Raw genomic sequence first — 25,365 nt, forward strand, 5'->3', positions numbered from 1 at the left:
ACTGCACTGTTGCTTCCTGTACTACTGCCCATGACACTGACACTGCCACTACCACTGCGACATCTGTACTACAGCTCGCTCTCAAAATGTTGCCTCATGTTGCCCATAGCACTGCCACTGCTAACTGTTGCACTGCAACTCAATTACTGAGATGTAAGTAACTGACTTCACCCAAACACTGACATCCTAGTCCTTCTGGAAGCCTCATGATGCTACAACTACTTCTGCTTCTATCCTGTGCTCTCTCTAGTGCCACTACGCTGCTGCAACTTCTTTTGTGCCTCTCGTACTACTGCAACCTCCACTACGTTGCTACAGACTTCTGCACTCTAGCACTGCCTTGTCGCTCCATCACACCTTGCTCCACTCAACACCTGTCATCATGCTACTGTCTTTAAGGGCTCCCGTAGCCATATGTGATCCAAGAGTTTGGGCACCTCAAGGATCCTGCCCCTTTTTCTGTAGTCCTCTCGACTACAGCTCTATGTCTCCCCACCTCTTCTCTAGAGGCGCATGAGCACTCATGGCACAATCGTCATCAGTCTCGACATCCTTCTCCGCCTTTGCTGGAGCAGCCTTTGAGTTAGAAGCTTCTCCCTTGCCTTTCTTCCTGGGCACTGAGAGGCATAATGTCCCAGCTCCCCACAATTGAAGCACTTGACCTTGGAGATATCTTTCTTCTTCCTCTTCTGAACCCCTGTTGTCCCACAGATGCTAGAGCTGCATCCTCCTCCTCTTTCTTGATTCGAACTCCCTTACCGCTACTCCCCGCCTTGGTCAACCTCCTAATCTCTTCTTGTCAAAGAGCTGCTTACATCTCCTCTTAATTGGCGAGAGTCGCTCTGCCCAAAATGATTTGGACAAATGTCTCCCAGTCCTCGAAGATTGCATTCAGAGCAGTCCTGACCATAAACTCTAGATCCAGTGTAGACCCCACGGAAGTAAGCTGGTTGCAAATTCCTTGCAACTTGAGAAGGAATGGATCTATCTCCTCTCCTTTCTGCATCTGATATGACCTCAGCGGATTCTCTAATAACATCTTCCGCTGCACAAAAGCGCCCTGGTATAAGGTGGTCAACGTCTGCCACATCTCCCTTGTTATGTTCTTCTCAGCAATATGTGCTATGACATGATCCTTGACCCCGTTTAGGATCATGCATTTCGCCTTCACCTCAGCTTCCTCATGCTTCTCATTTGCATTAGGGTCAACTGGGACAACAACTATTTTCAAGGCATAGTCCTTGAAGCAATGTTTATCCAGGATTGTCAGGATCCTGGCCTTCCAGATGACAAAATTAGAAGCCCTGTCCAATCTGTCTTGATCCCTCAATCTATTCACTGCCATCTCTATTCCTCTTCTCTAGACTCCCTCTCAGTCTTGATTTCCCTCTTGGAAATCCTCTATCCAACTGTCGAATCACAACTCTCCAATCCTCCTTTGCCGTTGCAACCCGGATCTAGATTTCTTGCCTAGAAATCTGTTGAGGTAGTGCTTCCCTCTACCTTGGTTCAGTCTCCTTAGACACTGTTCTGCACTCATAGAAATAGTGTCCCACCAGCTCCACAAATCAAAATCTGCTCAGCTCCCTTAGCCTCGGCAACTGAAGAATTTGAGCCCTTCTGGCTTTGTGCCATCACAGTGAGAGTTGGATCAGCTCCTCCTGGCCACTGCATCAATCCTTCCTGGCTGAGAAAAATGACTTGGCACTGCATAGGCCTGATCTACCCCCCCCCCCCCCACCTCTGCGCTGGCCTGGATAGCTAACGCAACTACTACGTGGATTCCTCCCAGCTACTGGGTCACCTTCAACTAGACTAGAGTGCTGACGCAAGCACTGCGTGAGACTTTGTGTCACCTTCTCTGCGATGCGTCCCTCATTCTGCGGCTCTAGCTCTGGAACAATGTTGTCTCTTGGACAACTGCTTCTCTGCTGCAAATTCTCAAATTTTCTTGGTTGGTGTCTTCAGTCCCCTTTTATATGCAATCGCTCTGATACCATGTGAAAATTCCTATATCTAACACATTAGAAACCCCTACTACAGTTTTTGGTTTACTATCTCCTACTTGTTCTTTCCATTAACAAGTTATTTAATAACATAAACATCGAAGTAAACACAAATGCAACCTTCAGAGATATACAGATCATGCACTGAAGTAAACAGAAACAATAACACAAGGGACACCGTGATTTTTGGACAATCGTCCCTGGAAAAACCCAATTCAGGATATATGAGTGTTTTATTATTAAGTAGATTCGTGAATACAACTAGGGTGCTAGAAATGGATCACCCTTCAGAGAATATCCTTGACAGTAGTACCTCTCTTCGGAGACAGATGTTCCAACAAATCAACAACCGAATGATCAACCCCACAGTGACTCTAGCTATTCCTTGTGTTGGACAACAAAAGTTGCTCCAAGCACTCTCTGGAACTGCATCACCCTTTCCCGGCTTAGGATCTGTTGATCAACTCCCAGTCTGCCTCACAGATTCTTCCAGTGCTGTCCTTGAAGCCCTCTACGTCAGCCTCTACGACTTCTGCGTCAGTCTCTACGACCCTCTGCGTTGGCTCCTCAAGCCTCTGCGTAAGCCCTTCTTGGGCTTGCGCTGTCTCTCCCAGCACTTCACTGCCTCTCTACTATGTATTCTTTATCCTTGGATCGATATCCCTTACTGAACTGCCCCTTGCTGCAACTAATCACTAACTCGATTTCCTCAGCAAACCTTGCACCAGAAAATCGAATTCTTGATCTCTCTTAGTGTGTCTCTAATTGACCCTCAGGCCTCCTCTTATATTTTTCATGTTGACGATTCAACGGTCGAGATTAAGTCGCTAATCAACGGCTAAGATTAGAACTCGCTTGATCCTCGTCACTTAGAACTTTCTCACCCATTTTATATTAATACACATTAATATTTTTAGTTTCCTAAGTCTAGACTTAGGAACCCATTAAAAATATTAATTATTTTAATATTTCTTCATCTGGGTGGAATTTCTCCAAACAATTTCTAGGTCTTGGAGATCTCATGTGCCTTAGCCTCTCCACCAAATTTCATGGCTAGAGCACATCCGATGCTACCCAAAATCAACAGCCTCTAGTCGCTTGCATAGCTTATCATGCATGTGACCAAGAAGTTTCACTGAAATTGATCGTTGACCAAAGTTAACCGCAGTTGACCGTAGTTAGGCAAAGTTGTCTCTGATATATTATGATGCTGGAAACTTATTTATGAATGTTATTGGGTTGTTTTGCTGATATTATATTGGGCCCATTGTACTCTGTGCTAAACATTTTATGACAATCTACTAGAAGAAGAATTTCAAAGGGATTTCCCCCTTGTGGGGTTTTTCCCTGGTCTTTGACCAATCCTAGTGTCTCTTGTTGATGTGTTGATTGTCTCCTTTGTCATTGCATTTATTGTTCTATCTTCAATTACTATTGATGAATGGAAAGACTAATTGTAATTGGAAAAATTGCTAATTGAAGTATTGATTTGGGCTAAAATAATTGATATAGCATAGAACAATCTGAAAATTTAACACATGCTAATCTTCTCTGTATCGTTCCAATTTTATTGGATGTTTCCAAAGAGACAACAAATACAAAAATGAAATATTGACATAAAGATCCATTTCCTTTAGAAACTAGAACATTTACAAAACACTTTAAATCCTTTCAAATCTCAAACTTACCCTTCACCTACACAATGAGAAACTGTCACCTGTGAGAACCCTTTCACTACAACTGAAAGTGAGAAAATACCAGTGTAAAACTGTATTTTTAGAGTTGAACATGCGGAACACATGTAGGGCACATGTTTGGCATGTGTCCTATTTGAGGACGTGTCCTAGAATGTTCGTGCTCGATACATGTGATACAGACATGGGACCCCAACTGGACATGCCTTGTTTCTTAGATGTAACATGAAGTTCAGGTCGGAGTATAGAGAAGGCCTTGTTAGGGTTAAATGAGGCAATTGTAATGTGGCATTAATGTTTCATGCAAAAGATACATGCTGTTACCTGTGAGAACTGTATTTTTAGAGTTGAACATGCGGGACACATGTAGGGCACATGTTTGGCATGTGTCCTATTTGAGGACATGTATGATGTGCCAAACACATCTTCGACACGTGTCCTAGAATGTTCGTGTTCGATACATGGGATACAGACATGGGACCCCAACTGGACATTCCTTGTTTCTTAGATGTAACATGAAGTTCAGGTCGGAGTATAGAGAAGGCCTTGTTAGGGTTAAATGAGGCAATTGTAATGTGGCATTAATATTTCATGCAAAAGATACATTGCATGACTCACTCCAATCTATTTGATCCCTTTAGCATGGCATGGAATTAGTCACATATTTTCTAATACAGCTTAGGCTATAGCTTATAATACACTGGTAAAATGCATACAATATATTTATGCAGTAATGACAAAGGACTTAGAATACCAAGGTGCTTAGAAATTCCTATATACTTAAGGAATATATTATCTCCAATATATATGTTAAGAAATAGAGCAAAAGACAGGACACAAAGAGGATTTAAGCCATATTCACTAAATTACATTTTCATTTCAATGATGCAAATTTATAATACATGGATGAAACCACCTCATAAACTAGATTTGCTCTCACACTGACACCTCATCAAGAGATAAGACTAGGAGGAGTAAAAATAGGATTTAATACACACTTAGGATAAAACCTATATCCTATAATGTGAAATACACAAAAGTAGTGCAGGTCTTCGTGATTCTATATGGAGTCGAAGGTTGACAATCACCCCCTCAATCATAAGTCTGAACAATAACACCAACAAGGCAGCAAGAAATGGTATCATCTCCAAGTCTTCAATTTGAAACTCTTGAGCTTAGCCTTGATGACAATCTGCCTGAAAAACTGTCAAATCTGGATACTGAAAAATCCCAGTGTGTAAACATGTGAACTAGAATGCCTATAATTGTTGCTTGATGTGAACTCCAAAATCTGATGAGAGTGAATATTGAGAAGTGAATCATCTGCAAGTCTGGCACAGCCCTAAAAATGCCTAACAGCTCAGCCAAATGCCATGCAACAACACAGATGGACCTAGTTGTCCTCTGCTAGGTCAAATGCTCATCCAAGTGAACAAAATCAGCCACAAAACTACTCTGAGAAAATGACACACAAATAGTTCACAAGAAAAAAAGAGACTGCTACACTTGAACGGTTTAGGTATGCACAAATTAATAACATAATCTCCTAATTTGACAGAATATTTTAGTTTTGCCTTTTATAATAGGTGAAATAAAGTGATAAAATAACAAATCAATTGGTGGATATAAACACAGTGAAAGCCTGATGAATACAGTCTTAAGTTGCGACTAGTGGTCCAATTTCTTTTAGAGAATCCTCTACAACTGTGCTACCTGAAACTAGTAAACATTTTTTTTCTCATTTTTAGATGCCTTGTTAAATACAGACAGAAAATGGGAGCCTCCATCGATATCGCAACCAAAATTGACAGCTATAATATAATGGGGTTCAGTGGAATTTATGATTTTGCATCACTTGAGATTTTATAAACAATCTTATGTTAATAGTGAAGTTTGATCAAATATGCTGCTCTTAATTGGCATATGTAAACACAGAATAAATAACTTAAATTTCTACTGATGTAAAGTTATTTTAGGTTTCTAACAAGAGAAAAGAAAGGGATACAAGAAAGAACACATTTCATAGCGTGACTGATCTCACTCGCAAAAAATATACAGTGTAGATAGCCGTACAAAGAATTCCTATTAGTAGTGAGAGAAATACCTTGGACAATGTAATAATAGCCTTTCAAGCAGTCGATAAGTACAAGTTTGAATATCTTTGTTCCGCACTTTGATAAGTTGAATCAAAGGTTCCTCTAGAGATGTAAGAAAAGTGGGCACACGAGCAGATGCCTTCTCCACATCATTGAGGATTGAAAGTAGGTCAATCTCATCCTCAAGCTTAGTACTCTGTGCCAAAAAAAAATGTATGAAGCAAGTCAAGATTCTAAGTGCTTCAGATTTTTCACTGCTGACTAAGAAAGTAAAATAGAAAAGACAATACAAAAACAGCTGACATGAAAGCTTAAACTGTCAATATTATGTTTAAATTGTCTATAGGGCTGGTCTGAAATATTGAATTGTAACAGTAATATTTCATTTCTCTTCAACCCAATTTCACATGGCAGCCCAAGATAATAAATACCATGCAAGTGTACTTCAATACCACAATGATGCAGCCCTTACGGTGCACTTTTCTAAGCATATAACAGATCTGAATTCTTTTATTATGTTAGAATAACAGCAGTAAATCTGCCCTTTTATATTTGATATGTGTTAAATCACTTAACCAAATCAGTTAGATGTAAAGTTAAATCAGTATGAATGAAAAGTGCTGGAATCTACCCAATCAAGAAGATAACATACACTGAAAATTAAATCTGCAAGTGCACAATATTTGGACAGCTGGAACCTTCATATATATACAAGAAATGAAGTACAAGTACATACCATAGCTTTATCCAATGTTCCAAAAGTTGGAATTGGAATTGGATTCGATTGGATTGGACCAGTTTATAGTTTATAAACCAGTTTACAAAACAATAGAAAAAATTATGAAATTTTAATATATATATATATATATATATATATATATATATATATATCCAAGACTCCAAACCATTAGAGATTCTTGCTCAGATTGGAATCTTTGCTTAAGTGAATTTTATTTCCCGAGATGGACTCCATAACTCATCTACGACAATTTTAAGCTAGTTAAATGAATTTTTCCATTGCATAGGTAAATGCTTGAAATTTCGTTGCTAGGGCATCAAATTTCGGTGTTCCAAGGAACATTTTGGCTAATCTATCTCATCCTAGACTCCATATTCCCAAGGGACAAGGGACTGGTCTAGTTGGTTGGTGATCATACTCTATTTTTATCCATATTCTCTCTCCTAATTCAGCCCTTTCAAGGCCAAGCTTGGAAATTAGGGCTTGGTGCAAATCCCTAGGCGAGTGGGGTTTTGGTGGTTGGAGAGCCTAAACATGAAGGGGATAGTATTTTCCACAAAATCTATCTTTTTTGTGGGTATCCACTTCAATTTCGTCCATAAACTTTCTTACCCTAGTTGTTTTCCTAAGAGGAAAACCCTAGTTCTGCCTTGCTTCAACTTAAGGGATTTCTTGAAGGTTTCATGAGCCTTGGCATTGCTAGTACACGTTGCTGGAAACCTTTTCCCTTAGCCTTGACCTTTGGAGACTCCAACACTTGTCAAATTTATCAAACCTGTGGGATAAAAAGGCGTGCTGCTTTTTTGGAGGGAGAGGGAGGGGCCAAAAGAATAAAAAGCCTCCTCCCCTCCCACTATGTATAATTTTCATGAGATTGAAAGGGCTTGAAGAGCTTGAGTTGAGGAGGTTGAGAAAGGAATTGAGAGGGTTTGAGCTTGAGGAGCTTGCAAGGGAGATTGAAGGTTTCCATTTGAGAGAGCTTGGGAGATTAAAGGCACCACCTTTGGAGAGCCAACGTGGTTAGGTCTAATACCATTCTTTTTTTTCCATGTAGCATTTGTGTTTTTTATATGTTGAATGAAAGATGTTCTCTTCTCCTACTCTTTCCCAATTTCCATTCCTCCATTTCATTGCAAACAAGAAACTAAAACTTCACCATACATGATGGGTATATGGCTTAGCCTTCTCTTGTTGGTACCTTTTTTGTTATGATTATAGTGGTTGGGGGCAAAAGAAGAAGTGATGAAGATGACAAAGAAGTGGGTAGTGTTGGATTAGGAAACCCTAGAGAAGAGGAGTACCAAGAGGAAGAGGGGGATAATGAGAGTGGAGATGATGATGGAAAGAAAACCAAGGCAGACCAAACCCCCTTGTGGAAATATGTTACTAGGCTTTTAAGAGGGAAAGGGGGTGGAATCACAAAATTTACATGCCCCCATTGCAAAATCACTTACACAGGTTCATATACTTGTGCTAGAAAGCATCTCGGTGGGAAAATGGCATGGGATGGAACTAAGCAAATAGGAATCAAAACTTGTGTAAGTGTGTCAGCACAACAAAGAGGCAAATACATAGGGGAAGAGGAGGAAGCCCAGTACAACTCTAAAAGATCAAAGGGTGACTTTGAACATGACACCACTAGCCCACATAGAACAAGAACTCCATCAACATCCACCCATGGCAGTGGATATGGTACCACCGGCACATACATCTTTTTAAGGCATAGAACAATATCATAATTCCTTGATCAAGGGTGTAGGGATAATGTGGATGTAAAAAAATTCTGATTTCGCTTTGCATATGGGATACCATTCAATGTTGTTTTCTCACCTTATTGGCATGAAATGGTTTCCGCCATCAATGATGCCCCTAAAGGATACAAGAGCCCTAGGTATGACAAAGCTAGAATAGTGGGACCTGATTGTGAAAATGCCAAAATAACAAATGCTTTGGGTAAATTCACAAATGCTTGAAATGAATATGGGGTATCCATTGTATCTGATGGTTGGACAAATGTAAAAGGAAAGCTAGTGATAAATGTTCTTGGTGTGTCTACTATTGGTGCAGTCTTCCCTTCATCACATGATTACTCGGAAAAGTTCAAGACCACCATCAACATTACACGACCATTAATTCAAACAATTGAAAGTATTGGGCCATACATTGTCATCCAAGTCATCACTGATAATACTTTTAATTGTAAGGCAACAAGAGCAATCATTGAGGATAAATTCCCCAACATATTTTGGTCTAGGTATTTGGTTCACAAAATGAACCTTTTGATGCATGACATTATTAAGATCAAGGAACCTAAATATGGATGGATTGGTGAATTGTACAAGAAAGACAAGAAAATGATAAAGTTTATTACCAATCATAGCAATACCCATGGACTTTTCCACAGTCACTCAAGGTTGGAGCTATTGAAATTTGGGAAGACTAGATTTGCTAGCTATTGCCTCATCTCCAGGTGCCTTTTGAAGGTAAAAGAGCCATTGGCTAGCATGGTATCAAGTACACATTGGCAAGTAATAAAGGAATGGCTGCAATCACAACTGACACAGAAGATTTTGAAGAGGTGGAGGACACTGCTCTTGATGGCCAGTTTTGGGCAAGTGTGAGGGATGTTTTGCAATACACCAAGACCATTTATAACATGATTCGTTTTGCTGATACATATGCAATGGTGATTGGGGAAGTGTATGGACCAATGGATAACATGTTGGATCAAATAAAAGATATCAATCAATTGAAAGATCCCATCTTGAATGATCATATTAAAAAATATGTGTGCACGTTGGGATAAAATTAATGTTCCACTACATGCCTTGGCATATATCCTTATGCCAAAATACTACTCTCCATCTTTGTTGAGAAAGCTTGCATTTCGATGTGGGGTTAGGACCAAACCCCATACAAATCCAGAGGTACAAGTTGGGTATATGGAAACATTAGAGAAGTTGGTCACTGATAGGGAGGAGTGTGCTGGATTGCATAGAGAATTAGGCAAATACTTTAGTCAAAGTGGAGTGTATGGTTCTTTACATGCAATCGAAGATAGGGACAAAATGGATCATGTTGAATGGTGGAACATGTATGGCTCCAAGAGACCTTTGGAAAAATTGGCAATAAAAGTGCTTTCACAGGGCATTAATACTTCTTTTGCAGAGAGGTGTTGGAGCACCTATAGCTTCATCCATAATGTGAGAAGAAACTGCCTCAATGAAAATCGGGTAGAAATATTGGGTTTTGTGCACTACAACTGGAGGTTGTTGACACATTATTATGAGTGGGATCATGCTGATAGATCATATATGACTTAGGAGAACAAAGAGGAGGATAATTTGGAGGATGGAACTACACATTTAAAAGAATTGGAAGCAGAGCTTTTGAAAGATGATGAAGTAGTAGCAACAACCATGCCACCCCCATCATCCACTAGTAGTGCTTAAGTTGCCTGCGCACCAACTTTGCCTTTGCCACCACCTCCATTTGCAATATTGCGTGGAGGTCGTTAATTTTCAACTACTCTATGCTATGTTAGTTAGTTCTTCCAATAATCAACAATAAATGACGATATAACAGTAAATGCAATGACAATAGGAGACAATCAACACATCAACACGAGACACCGATTTGGTCAAAGACTAGGGAAAAACCCCACAACTGCCTTCAAATGTTCAAAAGAGAGTACAATGAGCCCAGTTCAACAATACAAGTCAAAGTCAAAGGTTTGGATTGTCAACCAAGTCAACCAACCATAAAACCAGTATACCAATGATGAAGAGTCAAATCTGGTCAATTGTGATAAATTTGCAATTCTATCCAAGTCAACAACAGTCAAAGTTTGCCCTAACCGGTCAACAGAGTTAATGGTCAACCCTTCCAAACAGCTCGGTCAAATCAACAATAAATGTAGCCTCATGTATTGGTCAGCCCAAAACAGTCAACAAAAGTCCAGTCAAACTTAGTCAAATGAGAGAGAAAGTCTGCGATCAAAGTCTGCAGTCAATGCTGGTCAAACTACCCAAATTTGTTCGGTTCTTGTGCCAGTCAACTCGATCTCAAGAAAGCAGATATTTTCTAGTCAAACTTAGTCAAACTGATGCAAAAACTTCTAGCAGAAAAGTCAACACATAAAAGTCAAAGATGCCCAAGAGAACATCCCATGTGTAAAGAGAATAAGGTTGCCTCAAACCTATACAAACCAATCAAATCAAGAGAGAGAAGAAGAATGTGTTGATGTGATGTCCACATCAGCTTGAGGTCACTTGTATTTATAGGAGATGGAGGAGGGCTAATTTGTCCTTAGGCCGACCTTGACAATTTGAGTACCTATGGGCTTCACTTCAAAAATAAAATTCCCCTTGTCCAAATCACGTGCTCCAAAGATCAAATTTGGTCCTCTCAAAAAGAGGAATCTAGTCCGATGATTGGAATTTGTCACTGAGCTGCCAAAATAACATTCCCTCTCGGCTAGGGAGAAATTCCAACCACATGTAATCACTGTAAGTATCTATCATCAAATCATGTTCCATCTCTGCTCGACTCTATCTTCTGAAGCATTCTCGAATCCAAGGAAGAAGAATCATAGGGGAGCTATAGCTACCACCCTCCAACCAAGGACAATGAGGAAGGTCCTATGGGTCATTCTCACCTCATGTTTATGACAATGGGGAAGGTCCTATGAGACACTCTCACCCCAAGTCATCTCATCAAGAAATAAGCGAGATACAACTTACCAGGCAAGGATCACAACCATCCCATTATGAAATCAATGGGCGAGATACCATTTTCTATATACAAGGTAAGAATCACATCCAAACTATTGCTTGCCAATCCTCCCAACAATGACCCTCAAGAGTCATGCGTTTGAACACTAGCATCATAATCCGAGCTTGGGTGAGATACTCGACTTACCAAAGGTAAGGATCACATACCCCCAAGCCTCCTCAACCCGTTGGCCAGACAGGGAGGGACAATCCCAACAAGCCTGGCTTGTGGGTATGATGCCAACTGGAGTACACTTTGCTAGACCAAGATAGGGGAGATACCCGACTTGTCAAAACTGACAAGGATCACACACACCGTATGGGTGACAGTAGGGGAGATACCCTATTGTCCAAAGATCCCTCAACCCCGAGAACCCTCAATGTTCCATTTCCTCCTTGGGGAGCTCAACCAAGGGGCAAGAGCTATGCTTAGTGTTCTTGAACAACGATGCTCCTTATCAGGAGGGGTCACATCCATCAATCCACGCTGCTCTTTGAAGACCAAGAATTTCCCTTTCGGCAAAGCCTTGGTGAGAATATCTGTAATCTACTCATCTGTTGATATATGATGGAGTTTAATGGCTCATCTCTGCAACATGTCTCGAAAATAATGATATCTGATCTCTATGTGCTTGGACTTGTCATGAAATACGAGATTCTCTGCCAATGAGATCCCACTTTTGTTGTCACAATATATAACAAGTGTCCATGACCTGCTCAAACAACTCTCCAAAGATCTTCCTCAACCAAACTACTTCACAGCTAGCCATGCTAGTAGCAATATACTAGGCCTCGGCGGTGCTCAATGCTACAAACTTTTGTTTCAGGCTCATCTAAGATATCATGGCAAATCCAAGGATAAAACAACAACCTAAAGTACTCTTCCTGTCAATAACGTTTTCTATCAAGTCAACATCATATCCATGAAGTCAAACATCTCCACTAAAATATTTCAGACCAAGGTTGATCATCCCATGCAAATATCTAAGAATATGTATGGTAGCAACCCAATGTGCATGGAGAGACTCAGTCATGAATTGACTCAAAGTTTTCACTGCAAAGCAGATGCCCGGACAAATCTAGGATGCTCATCTAGCAATCCTTTACAAAGAAAATACTAGCGGAAAATCTGAGTGAGTTTTATCTCACTTCACCTGGCAAAATTCCAGCTGATCCGCCACAAGACTAGCTAACCCCGACTATTTTTGCGTCACCTCTTTTGCCGTCTGTATCAGCTTTCCTGGCTGTTCCGATAGTTCCGGCTTCTGCCCTCTGCGTCAGCTTTCCTGGCTGTTCTGGTTGTTCTTGGCAGTTCCGGCTTCTGCCCTCTGCGTCAGCTTTCCCAGCTGTTTTGGCAGTTCCAGCTTCTGCCCTCTGCGTCAGCTTTCCCGACTGTTTCGACTGTTCTCGACAATTCTAGCTTCTGCCCTCTACGTCAGCTTTCCCAACAGTTCCGACAGTTCTGGTTGTTCCTGGTAGTTCTGGCTTCTGCCCTCTGTGTCCCCTTTCTCGGCAGTTCTTGCTTCTACCCTCTACGTAAGCTTTCCCAATTGTTCTAGTAGTTCTGGTTGCTCCTGGCAGTTCCGGCGTCTACGTGACCAACAACTTTTCTGCTCTATTGGCTCTCTCCACCTCTCTGTTTGTATTCTCCGGAAAGTCCTCCAGGATTCTCACTGCCCCTCTGCTGCAAGATCTCCCCAACTGATTTTCCTCTTAAGAACTTCTCACCTCAGAAAATTGATTTCCTCAATCTCTCTGTGTCATTCCAAATGAACCCTAAGCTTCCATTTTATCCTTTTCCTGTTGAGTCTTCAACGGCCGAGATTAAGTCCCTAATCAACAGCTAAGATTAAAACATGACTTGATCCGCCTTCTAGATCATTCTCACCCATATTTTGATTAATACCCATTAATATTTTAATTTTCCTAAGTTTAGACTTACGAACCCCATTAAAAATATTAATTATTTTAATAAAATACACTTCGGATGGAATTTCACCAAACAATTTCTGGGTTCTTTAAAAATCATGTGCCTTAGCCTCTCCACCAATTTTCAAGGATAGAGCACTTCAGATGCTAGCAAAAACTAACACGTTTCCCACATCTCCTTTGTCGTGTCCTCAGCAATGTGTGGGACCACATGATCTTTGACCCTATCTAGAATCATGCATTTAGCCTTTGCTTGGGCCTCCTCATACTTCTACAGCAGATCAACGTCGATCGGAACAACAACTACTTTCAAGCCATAGTCCTTGATGCAATGTTTGTCTAGGGTTGCTAGGATCATGGCCTTCCAGATGACAAAATTGGATGCTCCTGTAATATTCTTAATTAGCCATGGCTAATTGGAATATTCAATTTTGTTCAATTTTTCCTTCTATAGATATTTATAAATAAAAAGGTGAGGAAAGAGGGACATAACTCACTTTTTGAATAAAGTCACTCCCTAGTAGCACAACGTTGTAACTTAAAGGGGAGCCAAGGGGGCCAAAGGACCACGTAGAGAAGGGGGCTCACATAGACACTTGGAGGGACTGCGCAGATGGAGAGGAACATGTGGCAAGAGAGGGGCTACGTTGGAGGAGGTGGGCCTTAAGGTTGGAGAGAGGCCAACGCTATAAAGGAGAGAGGAGCCTCCTCATTTTGGCATTCGATTATGTGCATTTGAGCTAGTCACTTAAACTTAGAGCACGTTGGTTTTTTAGCCTGTCTGCAACACTGTTTAATGCATCGAGTGTCTCTGTTCGAAGATCTCACCCTTAGCCCTAGGGGACTTCGAGTGCGTGCTCGGGCAAGGTAGTTTCATCAGTCTTTTGTAGGAGGATTGACCTTTCGAGTTGAGGAGGAGCAAAGCATTAGATGACTGCGCAATCTTGAGAGAGGAGGACGCAGTTTCTTTGAGTAGGAGCTCCGGATTGAGTTTTTGTGGAGGATTTGAGATGGGAGATTGAGCAAGGGATCAACCCTTGCATATTGGAGGTTTTTGGCGGAGTCTCGGGCAGAGTTTTGGAGGGTTCTATTCAGTGGTAGCGCAGAGCCTTGAAGGACAGTGTAGATCCCCAAGGGGGTGATTTTCGGGGGTTGGCTATTTTAGAAAAGCTTTTAGGGTTTTTCTGGGTTTATTGAGCAGAGGTTGATTCCAGAATTTCAGCATTTTCTGAGGAGGGGAACATCCCCAAACCCTCACTTGATTCCATGTAGTAGAAGCAGCACAACAGTTCTCCAGTACCTTGGACGCAGTTCAGAGAGAGGCCATTTCTTTACCATTCTCGGTGTATTTCTTCACTTGCCTTGTGCAAGTCGAGGTGCTATCTTTCTGATCACCTCCTGTACTCATTCCCTTACTCAGTATAATAAAATGGCTTAGCATTTCTCTTTGCATTTCTTGAGTATTTGCTTATATTCCATGTTTACTTTATGGTATGTTGCATCACTGTTACTTTTATCTCTTGAGCTTTCCGGCTACTGTATCAGATGTGTGTTATCTGGTTAGAGTTTGATTGGGTTTGAGGGATATCCCTGAAAAGGGATATTACAGTGGTATCAGAGCATAGATCTGGCTCAGCTTGTGGAGCTAGCAGTGTATGACATTGAGGGAGAAGCCCTACATCTGTTACAGAGGTAGGAAATACAGAGATATTGAGCGTAGGTTGGAGAACACCTACGGAGAGGGAGACTGTGTTCGGGTGGTGGACACAGAGCAGGAGGATCCGATGGCAAGATGAGGACGGGAAGAGATTTGTGTACATGCTCCTCAAATCAGTGCAGGATCTGTCGGGGCAGATCGAGGTGATGGGCAGAGATTCACGACGGTAGAGGCTAGACAGTGTGGGAACCCATGGGTTTTCCAGGTTGGTGAGGGATCAGGTACATCCCACCATTTTCCAGAATAGGGTGCCACTTAGCATGATACTACTCAACAGATGGCCTCACATGCCCCTACACGTTCTACCATGCCCACTTTCCTAGGAGCAGACACGGGGGTCGGAGCCCAGCAGGAGGCAGAGCCTGGTCATATGGGCGATTATTTTGCAGAGTACCAGGCCTATGGGCAAGAGTTCAGGGATGCCCTCTCATTCAGAGACTTTGTTCAGCTCCAGTGGGATAGTAGACCCCACGACCATCACAGAGGATACCGGCATTATCATGATGGAGACACCCACCGCACAACTAGTAGATTCCACTTGCCTATGTTTGATGGCTCATCAAACAGTTCGGCAAGGTCTTGGGTAGAGAAACTGGACATCTATTTCCAGCTTAACCAGATGTCAGAGACAAAGGCCATCAAGGTGGCGACATTACATTTGGATGGTGAGGCCCAGGACTGGTGGTTCCATGGGTTGGTTACACTTGGACACTCCACCGTAATGACATATGCTGAGTTTACCAGGAGATTGATGGAGAGGTTTGACTGGAGGGATCCGGAACAGCACTTTGTTGAGCTGACGAGGTTCGAACAGACTGGGAGCCTGGAGACCTACATTACAGACTTCTTGAGGGTTTCAGTGATGGTGCTAGATCTATTCGCGACACGGAGAATCTACATATTTGTTGAGGGGTTTGCAGAGCCACTCCAGGGTCTAGTTAGATCCACTAGACCAGCCACACTTCAGGATGCTATTAACAAGACCTAGGACTTACAGGATGCCCTACCCAAGACTCGGACACCTTACCCCCAGAGGCAGGCTTTCCATCCTAAGGGGAAGGATGTGAGGATTCCGCCTCCAAAGGGGAATCCAAGACGAGCACAGATTGATGATGATGCCAGGAGGGAGCTGAAGAAGAAGCGGTTGTGCTTTACTTGTCAGGAGCCATGGGCACCAGGACATAGATGTGCTGTTGGCAAAGCACATTTTATTGAGGTCTTCTTCGAGAGCAACGAGGAAGAGGATGAGGAGGATGATGTGGAGGCAGGAGATAGTCATGCCGCGCAGGATTCTTTGCCACCTCCACTAGTAGCAGCAGGTGGTGCAGCTTTTGCACCTACCGGAGGGGCCCTTGCAACATTGCGAGGAGTTCCCAAGTATTTGACACTACGCGTACGAGGGGCAGTACGTGGCCAGCGAGTATCAGTTTTGGTTGACAGTGGGGCGACCCACAACTTCATCGATGCACAGATGGTTGAGCGAAGAGGTGTAGAGACAGAGAGCTTCGATGGATTTTCAGTTTTGGTCCTAGGAGATCAGACCATGGTGTGTGCTCGTTATGTCCCAGAGTTATCAGTGACAATGGGCACCTACACACTGACCGACCATTTTTTCGTGGTCAATATTCCAGACACCAACATGGTACTGGGTGTTTAGTGGCTTATCACTCTAGGGAAGGTCACGATAGATTGGAAGGCCCTAGAGATGGAATGGGATGATGAGAAGACAGGGAGGCATGAGAAGATACGGGGACAGCACACATATCCACCTTAGATTGTTTCGGCTCATCGGATGGAGGCAGTCTTCCGGAAGGGAGACGTAGAGTGGGCAGTGGAGCTGCGTGCGTTAGAGGCAGGGACTACAGGGCAGACGGTGCACCCAGAGATACAGTCCATCCTTGACCAATATGCCACAGTGTTTGGGGAGATTCCGCCTGGACAGCCACCAGACCGGGGGTTTGAGCACACCATTGAACTTGAGCAGGGCACACAGGCAGTGATTACTACCCCCTATAGGCATCCCAAGGCCTATCGGGATGAGATTGGCCAGGCCATTCAGGAGTTGCTGGCTCTTGGGCACATTCGGCCAAGCACGAGTCCTTTTGCTTCTTCCGTGGTGTTGGTGAAGAAGAAGCACTGCACATTGAGGATGTGCATTGACTACAACTCCCTGAACAAGAAAACCTTGAAGAACAGGTACCCCATACCCAAGATTAATGAGTTGAGAGGAGCACGGTTCTTCTCAAAGATTGATTTGAGATCGAGGTACCATCAGATTCGCAAGAGGGAGCAGGACATTCCCAAGAACGCCTTCAGGTGTCACTATGGGCACTTTGAGTTTTTGGTGATGCCCTTCGGGCTAACCAATGCCCCAGCTACATTCTAGTGCTGAATGAATCACATCTTCTGCAGTCACCTAAGAAAGTTTGTGTTGGTGTTCTTTGATGATATCCTCATTTACAGCAGGACTTGGGAGAAGCATCTCCAACACATTGAGACAGTGTTGCGCATCTTGGAGGAGCAACAGTTCTATGCCAAGCTCTCCAAGTGTGAGTTTGGGTTGACGAGATGTTGTACTTGGGACACATCATAGGGTTGGACGGAATGAGGGTCCACGAGGAGAAGATCAGGGCCATCAGAGATTGGTCGGAACCGAGGAACGTGACAGAACTTCGAGGATTCATTGGCATTTTGTACTTACTACTGGAAGTTCGTCAAGAGTTTCTCACAACTTGCTGCACCCCTGACAGATCTGACAAGGAAGGGGACATTCATTTGGTCGGATACAGCGCAGCAAGCCTTTGACAGGCTCAAGGAGGTTATGAGCAGATGCCGAGTGCTTGCATTGCCAGATTTTATGCAGCGATTTGTTTTGGAGTGTGATGCGTCGGGAGAGGGGATCAGTGCAGTGTTGATGTAGGGAGGTCACCCTATAGCCTTTGAGATCCGGAAGCTCCTTTTGCACGAGAGGTTGTATTCTATATATGACAAGGAGATGCTGGCCATTATGCATGCATTGGCCAAGTTCCAACAGTATTTAGTGGGTAACAGGTTCAGGGTAAGGACTGATCACAACAACCTCAGGTTCTTTTTGGAGTAGAAACAGCTACAGGAGAGGCAACAGAAGTGGATTAGTAAGATCCAAGCGTATGACTTTGACATTGAGTATGTCAAGGGTAAGAACAACATGGTAGCAGATGCCCTTTCATGTAGACCAGCCACGTTGTCTCTTACGAGCTTGGACACAGACTGGAGGGCTCAACTCTTAGTAGAGTCCTCCAAGGACAGATTTGCATGTGAGGTTCTGGATGGGTAGGTGGCGGATGACAGGTACAGGGTGGTCGATGAGATCATCTACTACAGGGACCAGATTCTCTTGACTGAGGGATCTCAGCTCGAGAAGAAGATACTTCAGGCATCACATGATTCACCATTGGCCGGCCATCGGGGGTTTACCAAACCTACAGAGCCATTAGAGAGAGGTTCTCATGGAAGGGCCTCAAGGAGGACGTACTCCAGCATGTCCGGGAGTGCGATATTTGCCAGAGGAACAAGGGGGAGATGAGCCATCCCGTAGGATTATTGCAGCCTCTTCCCATCCCGAAGGGGAAATGGGAGTGTATTTCGATGGACTTCATCACAGGGTTGCCCATGGTACAGGGCAAGGATTGCATTTTTGTCATCATTGATCGACTGACAAAGTACACACATTTTCTCGCCATATCCGCACACTACACAACAGCGCAGGTGGCCGAGCTGTTCTTCAGAGAGGTCTTCAGGCTACATGTTCTTCCTAAGACCATCACCAGTGACAGGGACAACCGTTTCATGGGCGGGTTTTGGCAGGAGCTTTTCCGGTTGGTGGGGACGGAGTCGACATCGAGTACCAGTTATCACCCACAGACGGATGGGCAGACAGAGATAGTTAACAAGTGGCTGGAGGGCTACTTGCGTAACTATGTCAGTGGGCAGCAGTGAGCATGGCTGAAGTGGCTGCATCTGGGAGAGTACTGCTACAACACTACACATCACATGTCCATTGGTATGTCACCATTCTATGCTTTGTATGGATATCATCTTTATCTTTTGCTTACATGATGTTTGGTGCTAGCAAGGCTCCGAGAGCCAAGATTTGGATCCAAGAGAGTCAGGATATTCTCTGAGCTCTCAAGGATAATAGGGCTACAACGCAGAACTAGCAGAAGCTGTATGCTGACAGGGGTCGGGTGGAGAGACAATTTGAGGTAGGGTACTTGGTCTACCTACGATTACAGCCATACCGACAGTCGTCACTAAAGCAGAAGGGGGCTGAGAAGCTCAAACCCCGCTTTTATGGGCCGTACAGGGTGATACGCAAGATTGGACAGGTTGCGTATGAGTTGGAGCTGCCCCAAGGCAGCAAGATTCATAACGTCTTTCATGTATCATGCCTGAAGAAGGCATTGGGGCAGCATGTGACAGTGGCAGATGAGCTACCACCCAAGGATGATGAGGCGCATTTGGTGTTGCAGCCAGATGCTATTATTGATACCAGGGAGAAGCAGCTACGGAGCAGGACGGTCCGGGAATTTTTGGTGAGGTGGAAGAATTTACCGCATGAGGATGTCACTTGGGAGAGTGAGAAAATTTTGCAGCATCCATCACTTCAGTTGCTTGAAGACAAGCAACATTTTGCTGGGGGAGACTGTAATATTCCTAATTAGCCATGGCTAATTGGAATATTCAATTTTTCTCAATTTTTCCCTCTATAGATATTTATAAATAAAAAGGTGAGGAAAGGGGGACATAAGTCACTTTTTGAATAGAGTCACTCCCTAGTAGCACAACGTTGTAACTTAAAGGGGAGCCAAGGGGGCCAAAGGACCACGTAGAGAAGGGGGCCCACGTAGACACTTGGAGGGACTGCGTAGATGGAGAGGAACACGTGGCAAGAGAGGGGCTACATTGGAGGAGTTGGGTCTTAGGGTTGGAGAGAGGCCAATGCTATAAAGGAGAGAGGAGCCTCCTCATTTTGGCATTCGATTATGTGCATTTGAGCTAGTCGCTTCGACTTAGAGCATGCTGGCTATTTAACCTGTCTGCAACACTGTTTAGTGCATCGAGTGTCTCCGTTTGGAGATCTCACCCTTTAGCCCCGGGGGACTTCGAGTGCCTACTTGGGCAAGGTTGTTTCATTAGTCTTTTGTAGAAGGATTGACCTTTGGAGTTGAGGAGGAGCTGAGCATTAGATGATTGCACAGTCTTGAGAGAGGAGAATGCAGTTTCTTTGGGTAGGAGCTCCGGATTGAGTTTTTGTGGAGGATTTGAGTTGGGAGATTGAGCAAGGGATCAACGCTTGCATATTGGAGGTTTTTGGCGGAGTCTCAGGCAGAGTTTTGGAGGGTTCTATTCAGTGGTAGCGCAGAGCCTTGAGGGATAGCGTAGATCCTCAAGGGGGTGATTTTCGGGGGTCAGCTATTTTAGAAAAGCTTTCTGGGTTTTTTTGGGTTTATTGAGCAGAGGTTGATTCTAGAGTTTCAACATTTTCTGAGGAGGGGAACAACCCCAAACCCTCACTTGATTCCATGTAGTAGCAGCAGCACAGCAGTTCTCCAGCAGCTTGGACGCAGTTCAGAGAGAGGCCATTTCTTTACCATTCTGGGTGTATTTTTTCACTTGCCTTGTGCAAGTCGAGGTGCTATCTTTCTGATCACCTCCTGTACTCATTCCCTTACTCAATATAATAAAATGGCTTTGCATTTCTCTCTGCATTTCTGGAGTATCTGCTTATATTCCATGTTTACTTTATGGTATGTTGCATCACTGTTACTTTTATCTCTTGAGCTTTCCGGCTACTGTATCACATGTGTGTTATCTAGTTAGAGTTTGATTGTGTTGAGGGATATCCCTGAAAAGGGATATTACAGCTCCATCCAATCTGTCTTGATCCCTTAGTCCATTAACCGCCATCTCTGCTGAAAAAAGTAGGATTGGTTCTCTTCTCCCTCTCCTGTTGCTAATCTAGCAAGACTTGGATCCAGATTTCTTTGGCGTAAGAAACCCTCTAAGGAACAAGCTCCTCTAGACTCCCTCTGAATCCTGATTTCCTTCACGGAAATCTTCCTACCAAAAGTCGAATCACTCCTCTGCAATCCTCCTTTGCTGCTGCAACCCGAATCTAGATTTCTTTGGCTAGAAATTTGTCAAGGCAGTGACTCCCTCTACCTTGGCTCTGTCTCCACAGACACTGTTCTGCACCAACATCAACAACATCCCACCAACTCCAATAATCGAATCTGCACTGCTTCTCCAGCCCCGACAACTGACTAAATTGAGCCTCTGAGGCTCTGCGCTGGCCCAAAGAGTTGATGGCAGTCACTGCATGAGCTCCTCTTGGGTACTACCTCACCCTCTACAGGCTCGGAATGCTGATGTAGACACTGCGTGAGCCTCTGTGTCACTCATGTAGCTGCTCCTCTGCCTCTAAAACAATGTTGTCACTCGGGACAACTTCTTCTCTGCAGCAAATTCTCTGGATCTCTAGGCTGGTGTCTTCGGTCTCCTATGATCTACAATGCTCTGATACCATGTGAAAATTCTGAATCTACACATTAGAAATCTTATTGCAATCATTGGTTTATCATCTTCTACTTGTTTTTACATTCAACAAGTTTATTTCATTACTTAAACAACGATGAAAACACTATCGCAGACTTCACATACACAAAGATCATGAACTGAAATATAACTAGACAAATACACAAGGGACACCGTTATTTTTGGACAAGCGTCCCCAGAAAAACCTAATTCAGGAAAATCGGTGCAGCATATAGAGGGTTTGTATTATTAAGCAAGCAGAATCTAAGTACAACAGGTTGCCTCGCACACCGGCCAACCTTTCAGAGAAATCTTGGCAACAAAAAATACATATGAGGGTTTACCTCATTCTTCAAGTCACAACTGATCCACTGAATGGCTGACTTCGGCAAGCACTGCGAAAATCCCAGCACAATCTGCTTTGTGTGGGCCAGCATCTTGCCTCTAGGAGATTGCGTTACTTCTCTGCTAGATCAATTTGCTCACAGGAGCTTCGACTTCAGCCCTCCCGGCTCAGAACATCGAACTCCTAGAAAAGTCTCGAACTCTTGATGATTATCTCGCATTGCCACTGCAAGAACCCTCTTGGCATGCGTCACCTCTGCGTGATCCCCTTCTTTGGCTGCCAGGCCTCTGTGCTGCCTCTTTGATGCTATTGCTGCTTCTCTGCCTGATACTTGTTGGCTTGGAACTCCTTTCCGATCCAACTCTCTGCTACTACCCCTCTCACTGCAACAGATCACTTGTTCGATTTTCTTAGCAAACCTCGCCCCAAAAGAGTCGAACTGACTGATCTCTCAAGTGTGTCTTGAACTGACCCTCAAGCCTCCTCTTATACTTTTCTTGTTGATGAATCAATGATCGAGATTAAGCCCCTAATCAACGACAGATTAAAATAGGATTGATCCTCGTGACTTAGAAGTTTCTCACCCATATTCTTATTAATACCCATTAATATTTTTATTTTCCAAAGTTTCGACTTAGGAACCCATTAAAAATATTAATTATTTTAATAACTCCTCATCCGGGTGGAATTTCTCCAAACGATTTATGGGTCTTGGAGATCTCATGTGTTCTATCCCCTCCACAAAATTTTGGAGCTAGAGCACATCCGACGCTACCCAAGATCAACACCTAGTAGCAGTAAGATTATTTTGAGACGAGATGTAAAGTTCATGGAGGACAGGGAACTCAGGAGATCTTGTGAGTTGCCAGCCGGGGATCAGAGTGAGCCAATAGAAGCTCCATTAGTCCAATAGTAGGGACAGTCACAAGGTCAACAGAGTACCAATACAGTTACTAGTACGAGCACTGACTCAGGGGATCCAACAAGTTCGTAGTAGATAGAGCAACAAAGGCAGGATGAGGAGTTGATAAAACCACCCACCACTAGCGATAGAACCAACAAAGAAGTTTGTTAGATGTTGAATGTTCATCAGGCATTGAAGAATGCACATGAGTTTATGGGGGCTCCTAGGATAGGCAAGAGTGAGCGCAGACAGCTAGACAAGTACCAAGCATTGGTGGCACAGGTTGCTGAACCTTCCAGTTATCAAGAGGCTGCACAATGTCAGGTAAGATTCCATGGTGGAGTACAGCTCCATCATAACAAACAATGTATGGGAGGTCATGTCGACCTATGGATAGGTCAGTGGTAAGCTCCAGTTGGAAATATAAGATCAAGTATGTTGCAGATGGCAGTGTAGAGAAGTACAAGGCTAGGTTTATGGCTAAGGGGTATGCGTAAAATGAAGGAATAGACTATGAGGAAACCTTCGCCCTAGTGGCCAGATATACTTCCATTCGATCAATGATATCTCTAGTAGTACAGATGGGATGGCAAATTTACCATATGGATGTCAAGAAAGCTTTCTTGAATGGGGTGATAGAATAGGATGTATACATCGAACAACCAAAGGGCTTCAAGAAGCATAGGAGGGGTGCACACATGTGTAGCTTGAAGAGAATGCTATATGGGGTCAAACAAGCTCCCACGGCATGGTATGGTTGTATTGACAACTACTTGTAGCAAATGCGATTCGTAAAGAGCGATGCGGATTCCAACTTTTACTATCCGATGGTAGAGGGTGAGCCACTCATCCTAGTGTTGTATGTGGATGGCCTCTTCTTGATAGGGTCATTGGGGCTCATAGAAGACTACAGGAGGAACTTGGCAGCAGAATTTGAGATGAAGGATTTTGGGTTGATGCATTACTTCCTAGGCTTTGAGGTATGGTAGATGGATGAAGAGATCATCCTTGGTCAAGGAAGATATATTATGGAGATCTTGAACAGGTTCAGGATGCAGGACTGTAGACCTATGTCCATGCCTATGATTACTAACTAGAGGAAGATAGATGCATTAGAAGACGAGGATGTGGACCCAACCTTGTATAGACAACACATCGGTTTACTCATGTATCTGGTCAACACAAGGCCAAACATTTGTTTCGTGTTCAACACTCTCAGTCAGTTTATGGTGGGACCTAAGAGAGCGCACTAGACAACGGCGAGACATATATTGAGGTACTTGTGACGTAAAGTCAAGTACGGGTTGAGGTATAGTCGAGGTGAGAGTGTTAAGTTATGTGGATATACAGATGTAGACTGGGCAGGCAATTCAATGGATTGTAAAATCACATTTGGGTGTTGCTTCAACGTTGAATCAGGGGTAGTGTCTTGATGTAGCAGGAAGCAAAAGTCAATGGCACTAAGTATTGCAAAGGTAGAATACATGGCTAGCATGGCTACATGCAAAGCTATTTGGCTTCAGAAGCTGCTAGTGAGTTTGTTTGGTCAAAGGATGGAGTCAACCAGTATCTACTGCGATAACCAGAGTTGCATCAACCTCTCTAAGAATCCAGTGTTCCATGATAGTTCAAAGCATATCAACATATGGTACTACATCAGGGATTGTGTGCACTGTGGATTAGTTCGGCTACAACATGTTCCCACAAATCAACAGGTGGTTGATATACTGTTAAAATTGGCAACTAGGGTAAAACTTCATGTGGGTCATCTTATTCATGACTGATAATATGTTCATTGGATTCCTCTCGTCGAGAGGTGTAGGATTGATATAAAGATCATCCTATTCTGATAAGTATTCATGGAGATATGAATTTATTTTGATTATAGAATTATTATCAAGCCGACCTACAACTCATGTAGGTTCAGAAGCACAACAGTCGCATCTATTCAAACACCAACGTTGTGTATAAATATAGGAGGACTTTTCCTCATTTGGACTCATTCATCTCATCACATCTCTCTCTCTCTACTGCGCAGAAAAGAGTCTCTTCTCTATTGCGCAGAAAAGGGTCTCTCCCTCACACATGTGAAGCCAGAAGTTGCTGAAACTGAAGCTACAACTGCATAAGTAAAGTTTGACCTGCGTGGACTAGAAGATCTCCTCATCTGAACTGTGCTGTAGGTTCATCTGAACCTCCTCTGAAAGCCGCAACTTTTGGTAATGGAATCAAGTCAATCCGACGAACGGTTTGCAAGATATCGACTAGCCTAGTTTGAAGGAAGCTACTGAAACTGAAGCTGCAACTGCAGAAGTGAAGTTTGACCTGCGTGGACTAGAAGATCTCCTCATATGAATTGCATTGTAGGTTCATCTAAACCTCCTCTGAAAGCTGCAACTTTTGGTGGTGGAATCAAGCCAATCTGATGGTCGGTTTGTGAGATATCGTCTGCCCTAGTTGATGATGAAGCCGCTAATGCTGATGCTGCTCATCTAGGGTTTGCAACTGCTGATATAAATAAGATTTATTGTACTATTTCTCTCTGCTGAATTATTGAAGATAAAAGAAGATTTGATCAAAGGGTTT

The 25,365-nt window shown here is 43.3% G+C and overlaps 1 protein-coding gene and 1 pseudogene across 4 annotated transcripts in view; both read right to left on the minus strand.

Annotated features, from left to right (window-relative positions):
* LOC149196394 (uncharacterized) overlaps nucleotides 1-25,365 on the minus strand; it is a 491,550-nt gene that overhangs the window by 29,801 nt on the left and 436,384 nt on the right. For all 4 annotated transcript variants that reach the window (XM_089405541.1, XM_089405540.1, XM_089405539.1 and 1 more), the window contains one exon: nucleotides 5,805-5,992. In XM_089405541.1, the coding sequence (XP_089261667.1) occupies nucleotides 5,805-5,992 (188 nt within the window). The remainder of the gene's footprint in view (nucleotides 1-5,804; nucleotides 5,993-25,365) is intronic.
* LOC149196396 (U6 spliceosomal RNA) lies at nucleotides 3,544-3,596 on the minus strand (annotated as a pseudogene).

Source organism: Pinus tabuliformis, chromosome 2_2 (assembly GCF_031772625.1).
Source record: "Pinus tabuliformis cultivar Carrire ecotype Pingquan chromosome 2_2, CPIR1, whole genome shotgun sequence".
NCBI lineage: Eukaryota > Viridiplantae > Streptophyta > Pinopsida > Pinales > Pinaceae > Pinus > Pinus tabuliformis.